General features: G+C 42.0%; 1 protein-coding gene across 2 annotated transcripts; it reads right to left on the reverse strand.

The window, feature by feature from the left end:
* Positions 1-1,697: 1,697 nt before the first annotated feature.
* Positions 1,698-25,282, reverse strand: lhfpl6 (LHFPL tetraspan subfamily member 6). Of its 2 annotated transcripts, none has more exons than XM_028984037.1 (4): positions 25,035-25,282; positions 24,094-24,604; positions 2,423-2,521; positions 1,698-2,325 (listed from the first exon to the last, which is right to left on the reverse strand). In XM_028984037.1, exons 2-4 carry the CDS (start codon positions 24,476-24,478, stop codon positions 2,207-2,209), a joined length of 603 nt encoding a protein of 200 aa, XP_028839870.1. In that variant the 5' UTR covers positions 24,479-24,604; positions 25,035-25,282; the 3' UTR covers positions 1,698-2,206. The 2 variants fall into 2 exon arrangements, with proteins under 2 accessions (XP_028839870.1, XP_028839871.1); XM_028984038.1 differs by having other exon boundaries at positions 25,009-25,282.
* Between the last annotated feature and the right edge of the window lie 2,102 nt (positions 25,283-27,384).

Genomic DNA, 27,384 nt, shown 5'->3' on the forward strand with positions numbered 1-27,384 from the left:
TATTCTCAGGCCATGGCATATTTCTGGTTTAAGAGACAACTCTCAGTGTCAGCCTCCACACGCTCCTTTAAATCGTGAGTGGAGACAGAGGCCATGCTGAGCTGTCTCTTCCTCCCTCCGTTTTACAGCTTGTGCCCGCGCCTGTCAGCCCTCATGAGCTGAAGGTGTGTCAAGAGAGGGATTTGGAGGAAAATCTGGTGCTCTCGGCTGCATCTCGGATCCTCTTTTCTTCCTCGAATGCCGATTATCACCATTGGACACCTTTTAACATGCACAGCCTATCATATGCCACCATTTGGTCCGATTTTTTCAATTTTTACTTTTTACTCCATTACAATATGACAATGTGACAATATGACTCTGTTCAGGAACTAATTAACTGAAATTAAAAAAAATATGGGACATAATTAAATGTACACAGTCATGTCATGCTGTGACCTTATTGTTCCAGTTATTAGACAGATAGTCAGATAGAACTGCTCATTTATAATTAACATTGCATGTTGCTGATTTAAACAAACTGATTTAGTTACTGGCAGGCAAATCAGTGGCTGCACACATAAAAGCAATTTTAGAACATATTCTCTTTTGCAGCAAGGCATACATATAGGCTTTACCTTTACACTACATTTTAATTGGCAAGCGATAACAGATGTTACAGCCTTGTCACTACACAACCACGATGACAGCTTGAGATCCCTAGTTACTGCTCTTTTTTTATCATTTTTTATCATTAAATGCTGCAGTTTGTCATTTTCTGATATGTATGAAAACATTCTCATATTCATTCCAGCTGCCCACTCACAATGGCTCTCTAGGGATTAACACTTTGGCTTTAGATGGCAGCCCGTGTGACCCTCCAGTTACAGCATATAATTGACTTTCTCACCTTCTGTCTCACTTTTCATCAACCAAGGTCTTTCATTGTCAAACTTGTTCTAATGTCATCTCCCTTAAAGCGTGAACATGAGCGGGGAAATTAGGTGCCTGGCGAGAAGGACTGAGGCCCGCGGATGACTTTCTCTTGTGGCCTGCGCTGGTGGACGTGCAAATGAGGCACCGATTAAAGATTCCAACAGCTGCATTTTCTGTCAGGTTTCATCTGAAGGCACCGCAAGTTCCTTGCTGTCATCTGTCACGCGGAATAATCACTGCGTGGTGATCATTTCACAGAGCGCGATATTGATTTCCTGTAGCCTTCTATTTTATTTGAGCAGTGCATCAGACGCTGGCCGTCTCTTGCAATGACAAGTTTCACTTGTTTGGGGTGCAACCAACCCAACACACTGTCTCTCTGCACAGAACGCGGCGCCCTCTGTAACCCGCCAGCAGTGGGATTTGTGATTATCTTTAAAGAGTTCATCTCCAATTGTCAAGTGAAACCCTGCACTTTGCGGATTTGATGAAAAAGGAAAATGGTGATTCCAGGCCAACCACAGCATCTGTTTAAAAAATGGACTCATATGGTTAATTACAAGGCATGATGGGATTTCAAAGTCTTCATTTACGATTCCTTTCAGGGTTGAAAGTCCAAAAATGAATGTGTAATGAATTTGAGAGATAAGTGTAGCTAAGCATTCAAATTCAGACTATTATGCAATATATAAAAAGTAATTGAACTAAATTGAACTAAACACATTGAATTAAATGTGTTTTAAACTCTGATCACTTTTATTAACGCAAAAAAAAACAACAACTGTTATTTATACTAATTTTTTATTATACAATATACATAAATCATACACAGGACATTACAGTACATTAGACAGACTCATAATACAATACAATACCTAACTATAACACCATAGTCATGAAATTGTTTGAAGCGTATCAGGTCTACAATCACCCCTTATTGAATGGTGGTGGGGTTGTGTCGTGTCTAACATTTCTTACGATCAAATGGTAATACAATGAATATGACATAAATAAGATATGAGGAATATGAAACACTAACAATTAAAGCTTACTCCACCACAACATAGCGGTTTATCCAATAATCATATGGGACGAAATGACATGTGCTTTTTTGAGAAATAGAATTGCTGGAAGTCATTGTAACAGTAACAGTCTCTTGGGTTTTCTTTTCAGAAAATGGGAGACCATGGAAAGGCAATGTGCTGCCTTATGGTGCAAAAAGTCCTTGTGACACAATGTCCCTATATCAGAAGTGATGGTGGTCCTTCTGGGTCACAGTCTTCCTGATGCCTCAGTAGGGGTAATGCTTCTGTTTCTTTCCGGCAAAACATGCAAGCCACGTACACAACAATATGGCTGTTGCAGCACCCGCCCCTGTGCAATAGTATGCCCATCCAATCCGACAGGAGCCTTTGAGAAAACAGTGAAAAAATGAGTTAAATGTTAAGATGCATTTGAATGTATGATTAAGAATGTGCATGTGTATCCATAAGTGTGTCAGAATTACCAAGATCAAACTGGTTGGATGTGTTGCTGCACGTTTGTCTGACCTCTTCACTGTCCCAGCCCAGAGGGTAGAGCGCACAACCAGAGCCAACCAACAGACCTGGACACAGAAAACAACAGAACAATAGTGTAAAATATGAGACTGAAGGTTACAAAGACAGAAGTGGCAGTCGCTCAGTTATTCTCTAACAGCTGGTTAAAACACAGTTAAATAAAAAAGATATGTTTTCAGAAAGAGCTTAAAATTGAAACATTAAAAAACCTGATATGAGTGTCAAATTGACTGAAAAATGATGGAAATAACCAATCACTGAAAAAAAAAAAAATCACAGTTTGGCAGAGACTCGTGTTGATTCTTGAGGCTATGTGCTTCCAACACCAATCTAACTTTCCTCTGTTAGGCTATTAGTTCAACCCAGCGGACATAATCAGAAACGTGCAGACACCAGATGTTGGGTAAACAGTCTTTCGACACGACACTACCGGAGAGTGCCAGGAAAAAGTGCAACTCTAAACATTTTTATTATTAACCACAAGACAAGAGAGGAAAAAAAATACACACATATGTGTTATAACGTACATACCAAGTGTAATTTGAAGGGACTTATGATGGGATGTCATGGTCGTAAAACTGATATACAAGACCACATTCTGCCAATCAGATGGTTGGTAAATTCAGCCAACAATGAAGCTCCCATCAACCGTATAACCAACCAGCTTGTAAACAGAAGAGAAGCAGATCTGTGCAACGTCCTGCCCTACTTTGTGCAGCTTCATCCAGTCTTCAGGGCTTAAACACTGGGGACTCTGGATGGTCCCGTGGTAGCTGGAGCTGACTCAGTGGTCGGTGTTAGATGAACCCTCTCATTTGCAGCTACGCCGTTGTGTGTATGCAAGGGGGATAATCACAGAGTGGATAACCATGGCTCAGGGCTCAGACGAAACGTGTCCATATTTCACTCCACATCTTCAAGTCGGTGTCTGACAGGCGCAAAAGGGTTACAATAAAAAAATGAGCCGTTTTGAGCATGGCAAATTATTCTTAAGCTAAACAAAGCAATTCCTCTGTACCTCAACTACCCAATTACAGCAAATGAAGAACACAACTGTCCCTGGATCGGGTGCATTGTTCCCAGGCTACTCAATCTCGAGTCAATGTGTCAGCGGCTATATTATTATCCAGGAAGTCGGAAAGGACTGGATTTCTTATTTACACTGCAGGATTCCCCTGTGCTTTTCCAATCCTTAGCACAGCACACTACCCGACATCCCATAAAAAAAAGAAACACTGTTTGCAACCATGCATCGGCCATTTGTGGCATTCCACAAATGTCTCAAGTGTCTCAATAGTTTTGAACGAAAAAGAAAGATGTCCATTTCAGCTTGGGTAATGGAATAAAAACAAGATCCAGGATTACATGGGTTGTTATCTTTGGTTACTGATGCCCTGGTCTTGTAGCTGATCTACTGTATAAGCTGTATACGGCAGGACAATTAAAGTAATTGTGCTGGGTGTCATATTTTGGTCACTTTGCTTATGTATGTGAAGGTGTGATGTCTGATCTCAGAAGCAGTGGGAGCTTCTAATTTAACCTCAAAGACAAGAAAGCCACACCCTGGGAAGTCTGCCCCATGACACTACTGCAGTCTGCATGCCCCCTTTGCTCAGCGCTGCTGCATACTGGGCTTTACCAAGCGGGGGTGGGTGTTGCTACCAAGAACACTGACAGAATGGTGAAATAAGTGCAAGAATGTGACGAGGGAAGAACAGAATCAAGAACACCACTGTTCAGAGTGTGAGAGAGGTCAAAAAAACTTAAAGGAGAAATCGGACCATAAGGACCGTGACCCCACAACCATAACACAGGGGAGCAAAAAGCCATCAGATCTTTAGCACAGAGAGGAGAACATTTTCCTTTCACCAGTCCAGAATAAATCAATTATACTGAGCTAAAATAGGACTCCATCACAGCCCAACTAGACCATGACTGTTGCAATACATTTTCATTTAAACGCTTTCCACAAAATACACATTTAACTAAACCAAGATATTAAAGAGGCTTAAATGAACGCATACATTAGAGTTCCATACATTTTAACAAGCATGCTTAACTATGTTGAACATACTGTGCATTTCTCTCATGGAGATCCACCACTGTGTTTTAGTGAACCAAAAAAATAAAATAAAGATGACATAAAAATAAAATGCTTTGAAGCTAAATACCACTTGCACTAAAGCACCAAATGATCACCATAATATCTGTATGGCAAACACATGTGGGACTTGGAGGGAGAGGCAGCACCACACACTTCTGATTCATGTGTGTTTAGGTATACACACAAACACTGCTATCTGCACACCACTCCTAATCCATTTTCCTGAGAGGCGTATTAGAGGGCCTGCAGTGAACAGCGCAAAGCTCGCCTGGGAGTTCACAGTTGGCTGCTCAGGACGAGGGAAGGGGAGCCATTCTTTCACGAGCGTAGATCAGGCCCAGCCCCTGAACTTTTAATCCTGTTTAATACTGCCATCTCAGAGCAGCACTCTCCTTTATATATATCTTTAAACTAAAAACGTCTCAAACTTCACACTGAGGGGTTTTGAATTAATGTAATGTACATTAGGATAAGCACAGTAACATTACATCCAAGTTCTGTAGTGCACAGTATCTGCAACCCCACTGCATCTTTTACCAACTAATCTTCTATATACGTATATTTATATATTTTACAGAAATCCTATATTTTTGGAATCAAGTGGTATGTCCTGACAACATCAACTCACGACCTTAAAGTTGGCTGAGACAGCTGGGACAACAGTCCCCCCACCAGATGCCATCTCCCAAGACTGGCCCATTTGTTAATGTCTCTTTCTCAGCACTGTCCACTATGCCGCAGGACTGGCCAAGGACGAAGCAAGCAGACGTGACCACATTACAGCATCTCAGATATGCCAGTGTCAGCGTTTTTCACGTCCGTCTTTATGAACTTTTTCCAAATCAACTTTTTATGAATGTGAAAACTGCTTTAAAAGCGGAGCAATGTCAAAGTTATTTCCCAGTCATGCTTTCAAAAGTGCCAGTAAGGTTAGAAATCATGAAGGACAGAATATTGACAAGAGACATTAAAGCCCTCAACGTGAGAGAACGCATACAAATCTGCTCTAAATCTGACAAAAATAAATTGATTACTTGCCAAATACTGCAGCAAATCTGCAAGTTAAAATAGGGAGACAGAAAGGAACATTTGCCATCTCATATACACAATGTGTTATTCAAGTAATATATATAAATGTAACACTTTGGTTTTGCTGCTACACAAGAAAAAGCCAACCTTGCATTAAATAAGGATTTATATTATCTTCCAGAATGTCCTCTTAAGGTGATACTGTAAATCATGCAATGAAAACTGACCCCAATCACAAAGATCAAGTGTCGCGACACCAAGGAAGGAGAGGACCCAGGCCCAGGTGGAATATAGAAAGATTTATTGAATTACACTGGACAAACAAACATATAGGTGCTCTAATTTGGGAAAGGGGAAGTGGGGAAGGGACATCAACACCATAAACACACACATCAAGTGCCCTGAGTTACCCAAACGGCCCAGCCCTGTGGCCACACAGCAGGAATTCATAGGGCAGCCCACTGACCATACACCATGCTCACACTCATACTCACTCTCACACACTCCACGCAGTGACGATGACAGACCAAGACCTGACCCAGAACACTGGTGCAAGCACTTCTTTAGTGAAAGTGATTATCATTATGATACACTGCAGCACAGCACACAGTGACACAACAAAATGTGTCCTCTGCTTTTAACCCATCACGCTTGGTGAGCAGTGAGCCATGACAGGCGCCCGGGGAGCAGTGTGCGGGGACGGTGCTGTTTGCTCAGTGGCACCTTGGCAGATCGGGATTCGAACCGGCAACCTTCTGATTATGGGGTCGCTTCCTTAACCGCTAGGTCACCACTTCCCCAAAGGAGGGAAAACAGGTATAGGAAACAGGGAAAGGTGGGGCAGGGGCGGGGCCTCCCCGGCGTCCACTGTGACATTATTACATTTATGGCATTTATCAGACGGCCTTATCCAGAGCAACTTACAATCAGTAGTTACAGGGACAGTCCCCCCTGCAGCAACTTATGGTTAAGTGTCTTGCTCAGGGACACAATGGTAATTCAAACCTGGGTCTTCAGGTTCATAGGCGAGTGTGTGACCTACTAGGCTACTACCACCTTACCACATCTTCAGTAGGACTATTAAATTATAAGGTGGCATATCCACAGTAGTTAGCATCACAACATATAGGAGCCAGGCACTCTGTGCATGGATTTTTCAAGCGTGTGATGAACCAGGGCTGATGCACAGTCCTGAAACATGTGAATCTAGCTCACCGCTTCTACTCACCCATGAATCTTAAGCAAAAAGGAGCACATCAAACGAGCACTCTAGTTCATTCACCTTCTCTCCAACTTTAACTGAGCTGCTGGAGATAATGGCGGATTTAGCCACACCATCTATTCCCAACCGCAGAACAGGCAATCACACTTCTAGGCACATCAAGCCGACTATGGATCGAACAAATGCAGCTGGGACTCAAACCATTCTCAGCGTGCATAAAGTAGGGCTGACAGGTCGTTGTGACGTGTAGTAAAACCTGTTGGGATTATTAATGCGCAATGTGATAACAGCCCCAAATGCACTGGGGGAAAACACAATATTTGAAAGGACAGCTCCGTGATGTGACCTGCCTGAAGCATTGAGGGTGTCCCTGTCCCAATCATACCAAAATTTATCCTCCCGTCACTAGACTTAAAAGGCACTTCTGACAAAACGCTGAAAAAAAAGCTGAATTATCAACAGCAGCACTGAAAGCATAAAAACTTTCATTGCATTAAAACAAGCCCATTACAGTACTAACTCCAAGCAAATGCTTTTGTACAGCTTATTTGACAGATAAGAAATCCGCACATGTAAATATTATGGAGAGGATAAACAATTCATGCACAGTGCCACAGGGAACACAACGGAATTAGTGGAATGCGCTAAGATTAAAATACCAAGCGCCATGATAAGACCAGATCTCCATATTAAGTATCTGACACAGACTCTTACAACAGTTATTTCGTGGCGCAGATATTTAGGCCTTTGCCTTGTTGAGAGCCAAGACATGAAACAGCCATCAAAGGAATATCTGAATTGTCAGGAGATTATGCTGACTCTATGGTAATTTCCTGCTAGAAGGCCGATCTCACTTCCCATGACCTTGCACTCCATAAATGGATGAAAAAAAGCATTTAAGACGAGAGTTTCCCAAGACTCTTTAAAATAGAACTGGTTACTCAGTATGGAAAGCCATGCTGACCAACCATGCGTCTCAAAAATACATTTGAGAAGAGCTAAACCACATTGTAAAACTAACTAACTAACTAAGATTGTGGTAAAAAGTATTAAATACAGTATTAATTATGTCATTATAAAAAAAAACATTATAAACGTGTATTTACGTTTACAGCATTTATCAGACGCCCTTATCCAGAGCAACTTACAGGGACATTCTCCCCCTGGAGACACTCAGGGTTAAGTGTCTTGCTCAGGGACACAATGGTAGTGAGTGGGATTTGAACCTGGGTCTTCTGGTTCATATGCGAGTGTGTTACCCAGTAGGCCACTACCACCCCAATGAATGTTCAGGCTGTAAAATTCACATTTGTAGTGATTCACATGATTTTCCATGAAAAAAAAACATGAAAAACAAGGGTTTGAATTGAATTGTCATTGACAAAATTTTAAATACTGATGTTGTCAAACCCACATCGGCTGATGCACTACTACTGTATTGTTTTCAGCCGTTCCAGGGTTTTCTAATAATCAATGAAGCCTTTAAGGTCATAGACTTCGGTAAACAAACACAGCATTGCATTGGAAACAAATCGCTATATATTTATGCAGATATTCCATCGTTAACAACCATTTCCAGCTACCAAGGTCATTTACAACATCGAAACCACAGACATTTATATATGACAAGGCATCAGAGAAAGTAGACCTCACTGATTGAGCTCAATACCATCTGTTTAGAATTTAAAATATAAAAAAAAGCTAATTTCCTCTCCCCTGACTGAAGGTCTGCACAGTGACATCGCTATATTTTATATTTTCCGAATTCATATCAGTCCGTTTATTATTAAGAAACTCAGGGGTCGCTCGTCCCAGATAGATCTCTTTCATCCTGCCTAGCTGCTTCTTAATCTGTCCCAGGTCTTTCTGAATGAAAGCAAAACCCCAAGGTGGAAGACAGAGGGTCGGATTACCGCAACCCAGAGAGGGGCCCGTGTGCAAGTGTGACAGGCAAGTCCCAGTGACACCGCAACTGGGAATTCTCTGAGCGAGCCTCCTCCTCCTTAACCAGGCAGTCAACCAGAAACAAGCTGTCCAAGATGAACACATAAAAACAAAACTGAAAAAGGCCATATTGGATAAGTTGTCTTTGGGACCCACAACAAACTTTCTGGATAAAATATACTGAACTATGAAAAATCGACTGTAATACATACACATTGCTTTCTAGTTGGAACTTCATCAATAATCCTATAAAATCACGATGCTCTGAAGTTGACAAGAAAAAAAATACATTTACAAATATCAATAATAGTCCTTTAAAGTCCTTTAAAATGGCATAGTCCTACATCAAGTTGTAGATCAATCTGACGTGAATGTGACCAGAAACAAAATATTCGTGTTTTCCCTTCTTATTTCAGCACTCATTCATTCTTACACTCGTTCCCTCCACACTCCACCTAAATCAGTTAATGAGTTGCCTGCGAGGCAAAAACATTTTGGGAAGAACTTAGTCCAAAACTGAAACATGAATGATTTCACTTGTTCAGGTAATTTAACATAAAGTATTTCACATCTGATACATAGCCTATAGTGGTTATAGTTTTCAAATAACATTATTAACCATTCTTCTACATTATTCTATCTGGTTATTAATATGATGAGAGGCTTCAGAACGAATGCTCTGAATGGAAAACATTTGCACAACAAGAAATAAACTCTATCAGAATCTCTAGCACAAAAGGACAGCATTTTTTCTATCGCTTTGAAGATGTCCGTGGATACCTGCTGTCTGAGATTACACACAGGACAGGGAAAAGCATCGGTGGCCCCTGAAAGACCTTGTTAAAGAGTCTGTGTTTGTGTGGTAAAGCAATTTGGTGTCACGTAACAGAGCGCAAACAACAGGTCAAGAGAATGAGTTCTGAATGAGGGAATGAATCTTCCTATACCCCTGGGTTCAACACAAATGTTCCAGTGCTTCCGAATAAAAAGTGATCATAACAGCTTCAAGTCTTTATAAGAGCCATATTTTCAGCTAAATTATTCATATTGTCCAGAATCTGTTCTGGAGTTGTGAAAGTCTGTGAGTTTATGTGCCACTCAGAGGTCATTATGGCCCATTGGAAGCAGCTGACAAAACAGTGCTACAAAGAGAAGATAAGAGGTGTAAAAGTTCATAGGTCAGAGGTCATTACAGGAAACGTAAGGTGAACACATTTGGTCCACTTTGTTGACCCATGTACAAGCCCTTCACTGGCTGGATCCAGGGTGTGCTCGGTTTTTACAAATATGACCACCATGTGCAATTGGAATGGGCCAAATGTCATTTTTGCCTCCAACAATTCTTGTGCATTAAGTATGATGCAACAATGGTGCAATGTTACATAAATTACAGGAAGCATGGGCATTAACCTGGAAAAGATCCTCTATTCCCTACATGCATACATGAATGTCCTCTGCTGACATTCACGGCATCATTTTTGTGCTTTTTCTCCTGTCGTTAACAGTAATGTGTCAGATCCTGGCAGGCAGACATAAACGCAGATGGATTCATTAAAACAGCACATTAAGCGAAAGACCCCTGAGACCAGCCAAAAAAAAAATGTCATTAAGAAACCAGGAGTAAAATACTAAACACACAAATGCACACAAAAATGGGAATACAATGTCATATCACAGTTCGCCCAGCTGATGGTTATAAATGCAACTGAAAAGGAGAGTGATTTGTTCCACTTGTTTTCAAATCCACATCTATTAATTAAGCCTCCAGTTGACGTCATAGGAACAACAAAATGAAACGAACAGAGACAAAGACATGAAAAGTCCTCACATTTCAATTAATCAAGATTTTACAAAGCCTTCGTGTACCGCAGCGGCAGGTCTAAGTTCAGAAAAAAAGAAGAATGCATCAAAGCCACATCAGAGGCAGCCGTTCCAGTATGAGCCCCTCTCATGTGCAGGTTTCTAACTACAGTGGCTTCCTGGTCAGTAATACTGTCCTCGTATGATTACGCAGTTACATACGATTCGGTTAAAGGCTGAAAATTAAGACGGGCTCAAGTTAAATGAAGGGGGTAACACAGCTTGTGTGAAGAAGACCAAAGCACTCTATTTACCTTAACACGCATAATAATGGGACTTATTTCATCCATTAACATCCTTTAACATGGTCCATCACAATGTACAAAAACTAGTATTTAAGTATCAACCTGTATTAGGGTAAAACGTTTTCATGATAGAGCCTCAATATAGATTTTTTGTTGCATTATTGCGAGTTTAATTAACATTAAAGTGGTTATACAGGTCCAAAAAGCGTAACCAAGAGCATAAATGTTTCCTGGCCCGTGGTTACTAATAAACTGGTTACTACTGAACTATTTCTGCTTTGCTCTGCAATTGTGAATATGGCCTTGAAATAGATTTTCTTCTCTCAGACCGGTGCAGAGATAAAGCAACAGTCAGCACATCCCTACCAGTTAAACCACAGTGAATCCTAATTAGCTTTTATATGAAATATGAAATGCCACAAGCCTTTTTTTCCAAAGTAGAACATTAGCATGCATGCCATATGAAACTATACCAAAAATTCAGAAATGGAGTTAACAGGAAAGTGTAATTTATACAATTTTCTTGCCGGTTTGTGTAAATGTTTGTCTCAGCGGTTGGGTGTTTGTTGCCGCAAATATGGCCCTGCTAGCTGCTAGCTACGTTTAACCACAGTTCGCAAAGGTGCAGTTAAAAAAAATTTAGCGGAGCCCCAGGGTCTCAACATCGCAGGATTTCTCTGACCGTCAGAGAACTCGCAGTTCGTCAGGGTAACATTCAAACTGAAGCCATGCTTCCCATCTGCATGTGTAAGTGTGTGTGTGTGTGTGTGTGTGTGTATGAATGTGGAAATTTCCAGAGCGAAACTGGGTGCAGGGAGACAGAGTGTGTGTGTTTTGATTAGTTTGTCTAAACTGTGTATTTATGGATTTATGTTTGGGGTTGTTTTTATTATCTGCTTTATTGATGATTATTTTGGAGTGTTTGGTTTAGCAGGGAAAGGGCCATCATAGTCTTAAGATGGGTGTAGATGATCCTAGGGGGGACGAACAGAGTAGCTGGCAAGTGGGTCACAGCTCCTGAATCTCTGAGCACAGACAGCCCATGTTTACTCCTATATACAGTACAGGCCAAAAGTTTGGACACACCTTCTCATTCAATGTGTTTTCTTTATTTTCAGGACCATTTACGTTGGTAGATTCTCACTGAAGGCATCGAAACTATGAATGAACACATGTGGAGTTATGTACTTAACAAAAAAAGGTGAAATAACTGAAAACATGTTTTATATTCTAGTTTCTTCAAAAACGCCACCCTTTGCTCTGATTACTGCTTTGTACACTCTTGGAATTCTCTCGATGAGCTTCAAGAGGTCGTCACCTGAAATGGTTTTCCAACAGTCTTGAAGGAGTTCCCAGAGGTGTTTAGCACTTGTTGGCCCCTTTGCCTTCACTCTGCGGTCCAGCTCACCCCAATCTCGATTGGGTTCAGGTCCGGTGACTGTGGAGGCCAGGTCTCCACTTTTCGTTAAGTACATAACTCCACATGTGTTCATTCATAGTTTTGATGCCTTAAGTGAGAATCTACCAATGTAACTGGTCATGAAAATAAAGAAAACACATTGAATGAGAAGGTGTGTCCAAACTTTTGCCCTGTACTGTATTTAGCATTTAGCTCATGTCAGTTTACTTACCATCTCATATACGTTTTTATATATATATATATGAGCAAGGTACCGTGCCCACAAACTGTTTCCCAGGCACCTTTCATGGCTGCCCACAGCTCACTGTGGGTGATGGGTTAAATGCAGAGGACACATTTCGATGTATGCGCTGTGTGCTGTGCATCACACTGACATCACACTGATGTTCTTAACAGCACTAATCTGGTCTGAAACCCAGTTAAAACCCACTGTGATATTTTCTGAAAAATATAGTCTGTCTGGCTCATGCTGAATCTCATTCTCTGCCTTGAAGGTGATCAGGAACTAAATGGAAATAGCAAGGTCACATTTAAAAGGAGGAAGGATCGCAAGGAGCAGAGTGTGAATTTGGACCTGAGGGGAAAGAATTCCAGCCAACAGGAAACAGACTGCAGTGAGAGTTGACTCAATTTAGACCGGGAACAGAGAGCCACGTCTCTTAACTCTACCCTCACCATCTTTAACCCCCATGGGAAGACATTTTTGGCTTCCTGGGAGCATGCTGGATGGTGGGTATGTAGGGTGGGTACAGTGATGTTTAACTCTCCTGCATGTCAAAATCAGGGCATTTCAATACCAACCCTGTCAAAAGCAGCCAACAGACGCCCAGACAAAACAAACAGGCCGGATCCAGGGCTTGAAGACACAAATAACAACTTCAAAGACTCACCAAAGGCAGCAAAAAAGACAAGGAGACAGAAAAGGGGAGATGAATATGTATGAGCAGTGGTGAAGGATGTCCAAAGGCAAATAATTAATAGTAGTTGTGGGATGGGAGGTGTGGTATCCAGATTAAACCAAAGAGCTTGAAAGTGGAGTCAGTGCTAAGGGGGATTGGTTGAGAACAAAAAAAATGACCTGACATGGTGGAGGACACTTTGGGTGGTTTATTTTAAGGGCTGTCAGATTAACACGTTAATTGTTATGATTGATTTAGAAACATTCAAATATGCATTTCTAGCAAGCCTTAGTCTTAAGAATGAATCATGATTAGTTCATTGCAAAATGTGTGGTGCATTGAATGCATTTTTGAAATCAACGTCCACACGCTTGGTTTAAGGCTTCTTCTCCTATAACTGCGCATCGTAAACTGCAGCATTTCTCTCAGTGTAAAAGTCGCTGTGCGGGAGTTCAGACTGCCTTGACCTAGTTTCCTCCGCTCAAACCGCTCTGAGCGACACCTACTCCTCGATCTTCCTCTCTCCACATACACTCGTCCTTTAACTGCATGCAGCTCGCAGTCAAACACTTTTTGTCATCCGCGACTGTGTAACTTCGCCTTATTCGCTCTCTCCTGACTGCCGAAATACAGCGCCTCTGCATACCCGGCATGCAGCGACGGAACCGTGACGTTTATTCCTCCTTCCATCGATTCGCCGGCCCGTTCCCTGATCCTGTTCCGGTGCTGGGAGGCAGCGAGCGTCCCTGCTTTGTCCTGTTTGATGTAGAGCAGTGTGTTTCCGTAGGCCAGATGGTAAAGCGTGCCTTCAGGAGTTGACGCTGGCCCCTCTGTGGGACCATATGGCCCAGCAGATTTCCTGCTGTCTCAAAAGCCCTATACCCTGAATGGAAAAAAACAGTCAACTTTGTTTCTTCTGATCATGTGTGTAGTTTTATAAAGTGCCAGGATGTAGGAGTGTGGGGGTATAATACAGCTTTAAATTCCCCACCAACAATGCTGCGGTTGAAAACTCACTGCTAAGGTATGAGGCATGAATAAAACAGTTCGAGACCTTTTTTGGTTCCCAGAACCCCTGTGGTGTGTGTGCTGCAATAAAGAGAAGCACAATGTTGAAACTCTGCCAGGTATTTTCACACACTGTGAGATTGGCATGAGGCTCTGTGGCGTAACACCGCGGCCTGTTATAAGCAAAGAACAACAAGGAAACCTGCTTGCTGCAAACATGAGGGGCGAGAGATCCCAGATGCCACGCTCTACACATGACCGCTGTCATGACGTGGCATCTGTGCGCTTGCACAATTGCTTGTTTCCATATTCTGGCTTGTGCCGCTGCCAAGAAGTCAGAGATTGAGAGGGATTTTTTTCTAAGCCTCCTTATCTATAGTGATAAGGTCCAATAAAAGCCTCTGTTAAGTTTGCTTTTAATGTAAAGACTGAAAGCAAATAAGACAGTGGCCATGGCAAACAGACAAACAGTCAGCACGAGTCCTAATTTGGTGTGTTTGCTGAGTTAACGGAGTCTCACAATGGGTTTCCCCACGTGTGAAAAGAGCCACCGCGTCTTACTAGGTAGTGTGATCACAAAACGAAGACCTGCGTGTCCCACTGGACCTATGGAGCGCCTTGTCACCTCTTTCTGCCCTAAGCCCAGTGGGAGGGCCTGGAGGGGCCTGGTGGGTGGTGAAATGCGCAGCAGCAGAATCACTCTACATTTATAGTGAAGAACAAAATGCTAAATTCACAGTCCTTTTTAAAACAATTCCTAATCAAGAACATGGACCTCATCAAGTCTATTTTTATATCCATTATAGCAGATTGCCACTGATATTAATGGCATTAGTCATGTAGTGTTGCAACTGCTGTGCAGTTAGACTTTCAACATATTAGACTGAAATAGACCTTTCTGCTAATATTAATGTACTGTTTTTGAATAATAATAGGCTAATTGTGGTCTATTGTGGTTGGTTGTGCTGCAGCCTATTCTGTCAGGTAGAATTACCGTCAGTTGTTCAAGCACTGGTTCAAAGACCAATATAGTTTGGGTGGTTTCATTAATGCCCGTTTTGTGTGGACAGTAAGTACGGGTTTTATAAGGTGAAAAATCTTATCAGCTGCCATTTATAACAATCTTTGCATTATTATTGATAATAATCGGTTTAAGGGTTATACACTGCTCTTTGTCCGTTTGTATTAGACAATATTTAATTATCAAATGATAAAAAGACCAAATATAGAAACTAATTATGTAATTAATGTGAGACAGATGTTAATTCATGTTCCGACATTATTGAAGTACACAGCAAAACTGCTCCTCAGTTGCCTGGTTATAAAAATGACTGGCAGCCCCATCCATGATATTGTTATCCAGTCTCAGTTATGTGACATGTCAGAACTCTTCTCTTATCAGTTCCCAGTATAGGTTTCTTCACCATGACAAAGCCTATAACTGTCACCAGAATGACTCCGTGACTCTAAGATGGAGGAGCTAGGAATGTATGACGGAAAGCATGTGGGTGTTTGAGTAGCAGCATGGGTGTGTTCAAGTTTGTAGCCTCTGTAGATGACGCTGCCAACAACTGACAAAAGGAGGGATTGATGAATGGGACAAAGCTTGATTATTGTCAGGGTCGGTGGCCTTTGTGGAAGTACAGAGAATGTGTCCGAAACATCTGCGGGAGCCACATTATCAACATTCAGACTGGTGTAGAGGACGCAAATGTCTAAGCCCATTAAATGTGAATGTACACTGCATCGTTTCAGGCTCCGGATTTCAGAATGTACGTGCCGGGGCTCCACTGGGCATTATAACACATCAGTGGTGGCCTGAGCTTTTACGCACAACCCACAGCAAAAAACCAAAGGGATTAGGAAACAGATTATGTTCACCTGCCATCATAAGCCAAGAAGCCATTTTGGAAAGGTCAAGTGGTATTTCATGCCATTCGTGGTAAAAGTGGGCTAACGTCTCCTGTGGGTGCCATTTCTCATCAACTTCACGGCGAAAAGCTATTTACCGAATGCCAGGCTAAATCTGCATAACATTAATTAAAGCTGCTTTTAGCCTGAAGTGCTGTATAAATAGAAGGTTCCTCTGAGGCGACCTATAATACGAAAGGCATGCATTCCAGAATTCTACAAGGGGGGGAGACTTTCCGGAGTGTTCCACTCAAACTCTCCAAATCTTTCCGAAGTGTTTCCCCAGACAGTTATGGAACTCTGCTGATCAGCCCGCTGGGAACTGTGCAGTGAGATCATAGCTGGAAAATTCACTGGGCTCAGAGCAGGACTTTTCAAAGGTCTAACACACAAACACTTCTTTGTTTCCCAACTGCATGCAACTTTATTTTCAGTGAGGGCCTGTGTCTTAATGAATGTTTAAATGGCAGTGTTCTTATTGCAAAACTTAAAGACTAGTTATCCGTGCACAGCTACTTTGCTGATTTAGTATTACAATACAGATACACTGAAGGCTGTACAGGGTTTTAATCTTACATATTGATATCCATAAGTGTATATAAATATAACATCTGATGCATTCTAAATATGCAGATGCTTGCTGTTGCATAATTAAGCCCTTTTCTCATCCTATTTTTCAAATGTGATGCTTCTGGGTTCATCCCTGCTCGCGGGAACGATGTAGTGCAGCGAATGCTATGTACACAAAGGCTGGCCTACTTTCACCTGTCTGTCTATGGTTCCTCATTAACTGCGGTGCGCACAACCTCAGAACAGGCCGTGTTAGCGGGTCCTCTTTAGGGATTTCCAAGATCCTCATCATATGGCAGAGGACACACATCCTATACGGGGAAAAATATATGCATCTTTTCAGAAAAATCCCTTTCTTGGCTCCTCTAAGCCGTCGTCTTTGAAATCCTCCTTCATCCCCACCCTCTCTGGCTCGCCGCCTCTATCAGTTTCTCGCTGCATTCTCGGCTCTCCCTCTAAAACTTATTCAGGTTGTTGTGGGTTGCAAAACCTCCCCTACAAAAGCTGAAATTATGCTGGAAAGCGAACATTTTTATGGCAAATTAAGCAATTATGAAATCTCACACTTTCTCTCCGTCTGTCTAAAGCAGGCAGACTGGGAAGACATTCCTGTAAAGTATCTTATAGAATGGCTGCACACGGCATGGATTATCGTCTCATGAACCAGTAAACATTCCATCAGTTTTTTAGCCAGCCGGCACATGGAGATGCAAGTTATGTCCTCTGAGACACGAGTGGTGTCCAGGACTGTAATCACAGCACCATGTGGTTGCAGAACATATCGGCATGCCTGCTGATCTCTCCCTGGCCGACTTGGAATCGCAGCCTGGAAACGGAGCAGAAGCAGAGATCACACCCCAGCTGCTTTCTGCTGTAAATTCCCATCTGTTTACAATTCTACTCCCTCCACCCCGAAAGCGCGTTTAAAAAAAAGAAAAGAAAAAGACAGTTCCAGTTTGCTGCGCTGCCAGAATGCAATGAGACTTCAGGAGAAACTATGCAGGTCAAAGAATTCGGGTTAGACCTCCTTGGCAACGCAAGGGTCATGTATATCCTGGGAAAACTGTTCAGCAGTAATTCAGGTAATGGCTGCAGCAAGGCAAACCAGACACTGTTAAAGGTACATAATAAAAGGGCCAATAATTTATCGGTATGTTCTTTATGGTACCAGACGTGCTCCTGAGATGATTATAACAGAGATCGCATTTGTTATATCGACTGATTACACAGTGAACCAGTTTTTTATGGGGACAGAAACCAGAGGTGACCAGATGAGAAGGGAGGAGCCTGGTCCACAGCATTGAACAAAATATAGGGCGATTTCAAAATTGGAATTTTGGGAGAAATTACTTCTGTTGTGGAAACTATTTCATATTGTTAGATAATTTAGAAGCTTAGCACTGTGTGATTTTGACCTTCAGTTGTCCAGTGCTGGAACAAAAAACAATATAGTTTAATTGGTTTCATTAATGCACGCTTTGTGTGGAGAGTAAGTACAAGTTTTATGATGAAGGTGAAAAATATTATCCACTGCCATTTGTAACAATCTATTATATTATTATTAATAATACACAGGGAAAAGGTTTAAACTGTCCTGAATGAGGAAGTAAGATAGTGAGAGCCACCAATCATTGCTTGGGTGACAAAAATAAATAGTTATTTCCCTTTTTATATTTATTTAGGTAAATCCTGAGGAGCCCTTCGACCTTACACTAGCGAACGTGCCCCACATCTGTTATAGCACTTTGAAATGAAGCCTCAGACAGGGAATTTAGTTTGTTCCGCGTGTAAGAATGATTTGTGCTCAGCCTTGAGACTCAAAAATTAATCTGCTTTTTCTTTGAATGTCAGGGGAATTTATCTGAATGTGGTGAACAATCGTACTGATTTATAGGGACCATTACACATGGTGAAGTTTCTGGAGTTGTTATTCCCGATTCGCTCCTTATTTACTTTGATTGAAGACAACCTGGAAAATGGCCAGAGTCAACCGACTCTCAATCACCCCTGAAATAAAGTCAACACAGAACCAGATCTAATCGGGAGGTCCATTTCTGTTTCGACCTGGATGAAAACAGAAATCATTCCGAGCGGAACTGTACACCCTACCATCCATTTGCTCTGCACACTCCAATGAACTCACAAGATTTACCATTAGATAGCTGAAATGAACTCCGCTGTCAAAAATGGCAGGTTTGACAAATAAACCCTGCTGAGCATTGCACACAATGGAACAGATAGAGGTTCCAAAGGACAATAAAAGGTGCTTCATAGCGCTCCAGTGGGATGTGGCTGGACAGGACTGGGGAAATAGAAGGGCCATTACTCTTCCTGACATTCCGTATGAATTCCAAAGCGTTCCCAGCATTCCTGAGGCAGATACAAAAGGGGCCCCTTGCACCACAGGCTGAGATATACATGGAATCCGTGATCCATGGAAGGGCTTGGATTATTCACATTCAGTCCACCAATTAATTAAAGATCCATTTTAAATGTTCCAATGGTGATTGTGTAAAAGAGTAAATCAATAATACAGCATTGATTTAACACTATAGATTAAATTAAGCGTATTATCTGTAGCTGAATCTACTTTCACATAGCTTTAAATTTGTGTCAAAGGTCACTAATAGAGTAACCCCATCCACAGACACTTTAGTAATATTCCTTATTTATTTGTTCATCATTAGCAGCACTTTAATCTTTTTAATATACATTTATTATATGCATTAATCATGCAGACATGATCTATGCATGAACACACACACGTGCACACACTCAACGCTGGAGCCACTGAGTCTCCTTATCCTGCTGCAGCTGTCTCCTTCTCCTACAGACTTCAGCACAAATCATTCCCACCCCACCCCACTCCCTCCCTCTCTCCTTCCATTCATTTCCATTCCATTCTCTCGCTCTCTCTCTCCACCAGCACGCCGAGGTCGCACAGGACCAACTTAAACGAGTCGAAAACCTCCCACCGCACCTCAAGTGGGAGAACACACACACACACACAGACAGAGAGCACCTCTCCCAACCCAGCATTGTTAATTACAGATAATGTTCCTCTGTGGCAAATTTAACATTGAACATCCTTATTTTAAAAAGAGAGCTCTTCAGAGTACACAATTCCAAAGGGCTTCCAATGACATTGGAATCTATCTTTTAAGGTTTGTATAATACCACTTTCACCCTCTTCATGCTTTGGTTCTCCTGTGAATGCAAACACCCAGTGTGTGGCCGTCATGAAAATGTCACTTCGTTGTTAAGGCTAAATAGACCAAAGCAGAATAAGAAGTTGAATCTAACACATTATGATGCTAGTCATGTTTAAAATCCTCTAAGGGCAATGGTGTTGTTCTCCAGTTGTAGTTGCCAGTGGTTACAAGAACAGCTACAGCAGGAGGTGATGACCTCCGGGTGATAACGTATCTCCAGTAATACGTACACATACACAATGGACGGACCACCGTCGATGAGGGAAACTGATTTGGCCGGAAATTCACTGGAAACAGTTATCAGCAGAAGTAATCAGCACTGGCTTGATGACTGCAAGTCTCCCTCCAAGAGGGTCAAAAGGAGAGGAAGCAGACGGAAAGCAAGTGGAATGCAGCTGCTTTGTTCGTACAAGAGTATATCTGATTAATATGAAATCTGACCATGATAACTGGTTACTAGTCATGTGCAGATTACACATCACCGTCTCACTAATGTCATTATTATCTATGTTGTGCCTGATATCAATGACTGAGTCTTTGCACAGAATGACACGACTTGATTCCTTCGTTACAGGATGACGGGAATATATGAGAGTCATAAAAATACAGAAACTCATTTTGATTTTGCTGGTATGCTTTGGGTCCACTTGACCCTTTAGAAGGATATTTCACTGCAAATCATCATTTTGCATCTTCTCTACCATGATTTGATATTATATTTTTATCCTGGTGAAATTGATTTCGGCAGTGATATATGAGGAACAATCACTAGTTTGTCAATAAAAATACTTGAATTAAAGTACAAGTGACATTATGGGACCAAGGGAAACAGAAGGAAACATTTGTTTCTCCTGTAAAGATACAGAAAGCAGTCATTCTTTTTAGTATCTGTTTATGTTTGTAAATCCTGAGAACATTAGAAATGCTCTTCGTGTGCTTGTACGGTGGGGGAGGATGGACGTTTAAATGAAGGTATCCAAGCTGCTATTCATTTTTTTCAGGTGTCAAGAACAAATTAATATTTAACATGCATTAAGAATACATGAATTATTTCTGGTGTTCTCCACACCCAAGAAAATACTGATGCACCTTCTGCTGATTAAAAGTAGGGCCCTATATCGCTGAGATGATAAAAACCCATTAGGGTGTAAATGGGAAAAAAGGGCCGAGCAGAAGCTATCTCCTCAAAGCCCAATGATCTCGCTAAGTAATATCGGCAGGCTTTTCAAGCAGACAGGCCTAATTTCACAGCTCTGAATTCACAAAGACACGTGGTCCTGACAGGAGCTGGCTGCCTTCCATAAGTCCTCAAAAAAACAAAAAAGACACTAGAGACACGCAACGCACATGGCAAGACCCTCTGCAGACACGCAAAAATGCTCCGGGGGTCAAACGGTGCGTGACGAGCATAAAGAGCCGTTTCCACTTTTTGAAAGTCCTCAGTCCTCAGGCTGAATGAGGAAAATACCGCTCAAAAAAACAGAATTAGGCTTGAATGGAGCAGGATTAACAGCCGGGTTTGTTTAGCAAAGACTCCTGCATCGACACCTGTGTTCCAGGTACACAGATCCTCTTTCCCGGCCGTCTCACTGAAAGGGCACACTCCCTGCCCAGCGGGAGTTCACCTGAGACCTTTTTTTTAGAATCCAACACCCCCCCCCCAGCGCCACAGTCCATCGCAGTCGCCGTACAGGCCGCATTTAGGCAGGTCTGACAGGAAACGGAGGGAGAGGGAGTACAGCCGGGCAACAACAAAACACAATCAGCAGATACATGTCTGCCATTGTCCAAGAACGGAGCGTTTGGAGAAAGTGAGGAGATGGAGTGATAGGGGAGGCGAGGGGACAATGAGATAAAGAGTCTGCAGGAGGCCCTTGCTGTGAGGTCATACTTAATCAACCCCCAGTCTTTCCCCCGGCTCGATGAAAGAGGGGAGCGGTCAAAGTCATTACTCGGGGTGGGGGGAGGCAATGATGAGAGACAAGGGTAAAATCTAGGGAGCCTGCAAGGGTTCTCATTTATGCTTGTCCTCCTTGGTGCTGCCCACACTCTCTTCATTAAGAAAGCACAATGGAGACCAGAAGACAATACGAAGACAATACGAAATTAAGACGTTGGCAATGTCGTGTTGAAGGAAGAGGAGAATGCAACAAATCAATGCAACAAATCAAATTTGTTGCATTCGTTATATTATATATATTATAGGTTTTTGCACCTATTTTCTAAGTGGCACTATTCAGTAAACAAAGGGCTTACCCATTAGTCTAAGGTCAACGGTGTCTGAGGCATTTACATAAGCAAATAAATGAGACAAGAAAAACGCATGATCTTTAACAATATGATGCAGCTTTAAATCGTCCAGTATGAGCAAGTAGCGTGAATGACAGCTGTCAATCATCAGGCAATCAACACTCTGTTCATAAAATCATTAAAGATCTAACTGAAATCATTACACGGCAACAAAAAGGATAGTTAGTTTCTCCTCTTCAAGACACAGATGAACACCAAGGTGTACTTTTTTGATTTGTGTAAATTCTGAGGATTCTTTTGACTTTACGGTAGCAAGAAATCCCCAAGCTTGGTGCCAGATTGAAATTAGTGCCTCACATCGCACCTCACATCCGTTCCATGTCTAGGGGCGTTTTTTTTTTTTTCAGTTTTAATCAATGCAGCGTTTTGTTTTTGTGTTGATAATTTTTAGTTTTATTTTACTGTGTTTTACTGTGTTTAATGTCAAGATGTGCCGATGAGTCCTCCCTGTCCCTGGCATAACAGACAGCAGAGGCTGGGACTGCCCCTGCCTGTTCGCACAGCTCAGGGCCATTTCCTCTTATCTGCCTGAGATGTGTGGAGGTGTTGAGGGATGTATGACGTGGGATGTGCAAGCTTGTTTTATAGCAATGCCCTCATGCTATACATCACTGCAGCAAAGGAAGTCTTTAAATTTGCCCTTTAACCCTCACAGTCGAAAGAGAACGGGAGAAAGAGAAGGGGAGCGTTCCTGCATTTCCCAGTTTGTTTACGAGGCTTTCTTAAACTGCTTGCCACCCGAGTGTCACTTGGTCACGTCCAATCAGATTCGGTCACGCTGACAACAGGGGTCAGGGGGGAAATTGCCCTCCAGTGTTGACTCAAGACAACGCACTGTCAAAACAAGCAGGAGAACACAAACCTGCCTGAGCAGGGAGAAGACTGAGTATACGGAGTGACCAGATTTGACAACGAAAAAGCATCAATGCCACAACAAGACTGCAAGGCATTTAATCTCACGCCAATCTACCAAGGACCTATATTGGTTTTCAGCTGGTTCTGTAAGATGGTCAGAACTGTAAAAGGTCTTTCAATTCCTAGGAACAATTGTTTTTCCTTTGAGAGGAATATAATTGAAGTAACAGAAATAGCAGTCATTCTATAATAACTACTTAATTTTTACTAAATGCAAAGCAAATTATTATCGTAAACCAGACATTCAATGTTCAGTTTATATATGCTATGTTGAATAGTGCAACGGGCTTATTTAAAATATTAATTCAATGCACCACATTTGAACTCTTAGTACTGGTTATGACATGTTAACCTTAACAGACCATTGACATTGTTGTCCCGTGCATCACACCATCTTGGCCATTTTAGTTGTCTATATTGGTATTGCATAAACATTATTTTGTTAAAGTGTTGCACAGTTTTGACACCCCTTAAACACTGAAAATATTTGGTGCGATAGTTTGAATTCTTATAGAGTTTTATAGAGCTATACAGAACTTTATTGTGCAAGTTTGTTTTAACAAATGAGACTAGGTTTCCGCGTCCCGTGCATCACATGGCAAGTTTTCAAACTGCTTGTATGGCTTTTGTAATGACTTTATGTTGAACTACCCAGTAGTAAGGCACGACGAGTACTATTTACATATGTTTGAGTGAAAATGGGTCTGGGTAAAAATTCGCCCACTTTCACCCACTTTTAGCCATGTCTGCCGGAGTCCAACCTGGAACATTTGGGCACAGGGCGGGGCACTACAACAGCATCAGCCCACCAGCACACACACACACACCAACACACATTTTAGAGTCACCATTTCGCCTAGTGTACGAATGGTAGAAGGAATCCGGAGAACCGCGGTCCAAATCCGCGGCCATAGAAGTATGTGACGGGTTCTATCTGTGTGTAAATAATTTCACCAAACGTCAAACTCACCTCCAACAAACTGCATCCCACCAGCCACGCGTCCGATGGTGCGGGAGATGAGGTCCGAGACACAGCATCCCATGAGCGCCGTCAGCGCCACCAGCAACAGCAGTCCGCAGCCCGTTCCGGTGATGATTGTGCAGATGCGCCACTCCAGGCTGGGGATTCCCTGGAATGTGGCGTAACGGCCACACTGCTCCAGCATGACCGTGCCGCCCCTGGCCTCATCCCTCACCGGGTACGAGCAGCGGCGGAATGTTCCGAATGACACAGGCTTGCCCATCTGAGAGCCCAGGAGCCAGTAAGGCATGAAAAAGCCCACGCAGGAAGCAATGGCGCACAGGAAGGACACCAGAGCCCACACCACGCCCGCACAAGTAAGACTGGACGCCATCGCGGATCCAAACTCAGATCTCTACTTTAAGGTCACAATAAATTTCCGTTCATCTAACACACCCACTCCACCTCTTGCAGTTGTATCCAGGTCTACCAGAGAACCTCCTGAGAAGCCTGGCGATCCCTAGAGAAATAACACAGGTGCAGAGTTAAAGAAATGAGACATGCACCACATTTCCCCATTTAAATTCATAAAATAAATATCTCCTGTGTATTTCCAAGCGACGTTACTGTAATTGGAGCCATTAATTAAGTCGCAGCGAGAGCAGTGATCGGTCTACATATAAGTTGTCGCCTATAGTAGTTACCATGGAATAAATGTGCCATTACATTCATTTGCGTCTTGATAAAAATATATTGCACCATAAGTCGAAAAAAAAAAACAATAGCAACGCATGTGACTTTTCACATAGCTTAAATATTAAACGATTTTTATTGGCCATGTCACGATTAGCCAAAGTACTTTCTGAGCCAAACATGCTCGTCTTTAATAAAGAAGCGTCAACGAAGAGAAAGAGATAAACCAACTTTGTTCGCCGTGTTGCGCTCCTTACATGTCTCCGTGCCGCAGAAAATCCACTTCAGAAGTTGAGCGTCCGAAGGCAGACGGGAGCCGCGGAGCCGACGACTGCGCCCTCGCAGCCGGGCGCCGAATTCATGACGAGCCGCCGCAGCTGCGTGACCTGCGTGGAGTCCTCCGCCGAGCGGGATCACATGCGCACACACACCTTCCACATTCCTACGGCTCTACCAGCCCGCCGAGCGAACGCGCTCTGCGCCGGGGAGGTCCGGCTCCGGTTCCCCCGCCCAGGCGCCGGGGCCCGCCCACGTGTGGAAGGCCGCGTGTACCAAAAGCCGCCGCAACCTGTACACGCCGGGCCGACGGGGTTTTCAAGTATTCATGCAACCGCAGTGTGTTAGATTTTTAGTTTTAGGAATGTTTTTGGAAATGTTTTTTAAATTCTTTTGATTGTAATAATTCTTGTTCATTTGTGTCTTGAACTTTAGATTAGAGTCTGGTTGCACGGGCACGCTGTAATATAAATTTGGTGATTGGGACTTGCATTCAACAAAATTTAATTTGATTATAATGTGAACCTTTAAAACAACCTCATCCTTTAAATCAGCCCAACCAGAGCTCAATCAACTTTATTCTTATTGTCTGATTCAGAGAAGTCTGACTTTTAACGTGCATGTTTCATTTGGGTTCTCTTTTTCAACTGGATGGAGTGTATCAACCTTCATGTGGGTTTGTCCACCCTAATTGTAATAAAATAGATATCGAGTAGCTCAGGGAAAAGGTGTAAATTCATTTTATCTTGAGGCTCAAGCCTTTTTTGTCCTCCACTATTCAGAAAAATGTGTCAGATTAGGTTAAATTCTACTGCTATTTCATAGAGTCAGAAGGCAATTCACTTACTATTGAGTACATGCCTTTCCCTGCTATTCTCATCACAGGGCCCAGAAATAATATGCTTCAGTAGGCACAGTGTTAAAGAAAATAACTACATAAAAACGTAATGACAGTGTAATCTGTCATTGCCTTGTGGTTGTGTTCATTTGTGCGTAAATCAGATTGCTTTTAAATTAAAGAACCACATTTCTCACCATGTAATTTAAATTTATTTAAAAAAAAAAAACAATGCATAAAATGGGGGAAGTGATGGACGATGAATGATTAAGTTGAACTACTGTTCTAAAATGGCCAAAATTTTAGGACTAAGGGTCACTAAGCCCATTTTTGTGTTTTTGCTATTTCATATGGATTCATGTCTTGTGGGTTTACAGAAACAGAAACAAACATGAAAGCACTACTTGCAAGATCTCATCCCACTGGTTATGGTCTATCAGGACATGCGTGTAATAACCTGTGTCAGGTCACATTTTAATCTGGTCACCCTGCATATATAGATGCAAAATACACACAATATAAAATGCCCTTGAACTTCCCTTTTCATTGGGATGTAAGGATTTTGCTGTTAACCTGTTCAGAAAATTACAGACTGTATTCTTGTAACCAGGGTATGTCCAGACACCAGGCTGTCTGTGTTGACATGTGACCGATGGACACCACTTGACATGAGCGAGATGGGAAATGTTCATTAAAATTCAGCAGAAACACAAAATACTGGAGGATTTGCGTTGTTTTTATGACTTTTGTCCTGATTCATTTTATGAAACTTGTGTTTTTGCAATTCCTTCTAAGAGACTGCGACAAAGTAGTGCAATGTTGTCAACATTACATCAAACTCTCGGACGTGATGTGATTGGCTGTAAATTGGCTTCCTTGTGACGTCCGCGAGCTGAAGGAAGCACTGAGATGGGATATTCTGGGAATGGGATTTTATTAATGGGATTTTATTAATAATAACACAACAATAGTAAAAAAAAAAACAGGCATGAGGGCCAAAAACAGTGGAAATAAAGGGGAGAACCATAAACAAACCCGCAGCTCCACAGTGCCTTTTATTATTTTATTATTTTATTTTTTGGAGTCGAGAAAAGCATTTGTGAATTTATTTGTATTTATTTGTAAGTCTTAAATTATTTTTGTGAATCTTATTATATTTATTGCTAAGTCAAGAAATATAATTGTGAATGGTGTAATATTTATTTGCGAATTTTGAAACTAAACCATCTCCATAAAGCATAAGCATGTCTACTCCCCTAAGACTTGCATCAAAAATAAGAAAAGAAGTGAAAATTACAAGCTGCTAAAGCAAGCTATGAACAGTGAGTATAACTTTTTCACTGAAATATCCAGGCCTGTGGCTACATGTCTGAAATAAAAAATATCATGTGATCATCATCTGATATTATCTTGGACAACTATGAAACATTCACTGCAGCTCAGGGGCTTTTACACATGAGTCAACAACTGTTTGGATAAGTATGTTGACTAGA

This window comes from Denticeps clupeoides, chromosome 6, assembly GCF_900700375.1.
Source record: "Denticeps clupeoides chromosome 6, fDenClu1.1, whole genome shotgun sequence".
NCBI lineage: Eukaryota > Metazoa > Chordata > Actinopteri > Clupeiformes > Denticipitidae > Denticeps > Denticeps clupeoides.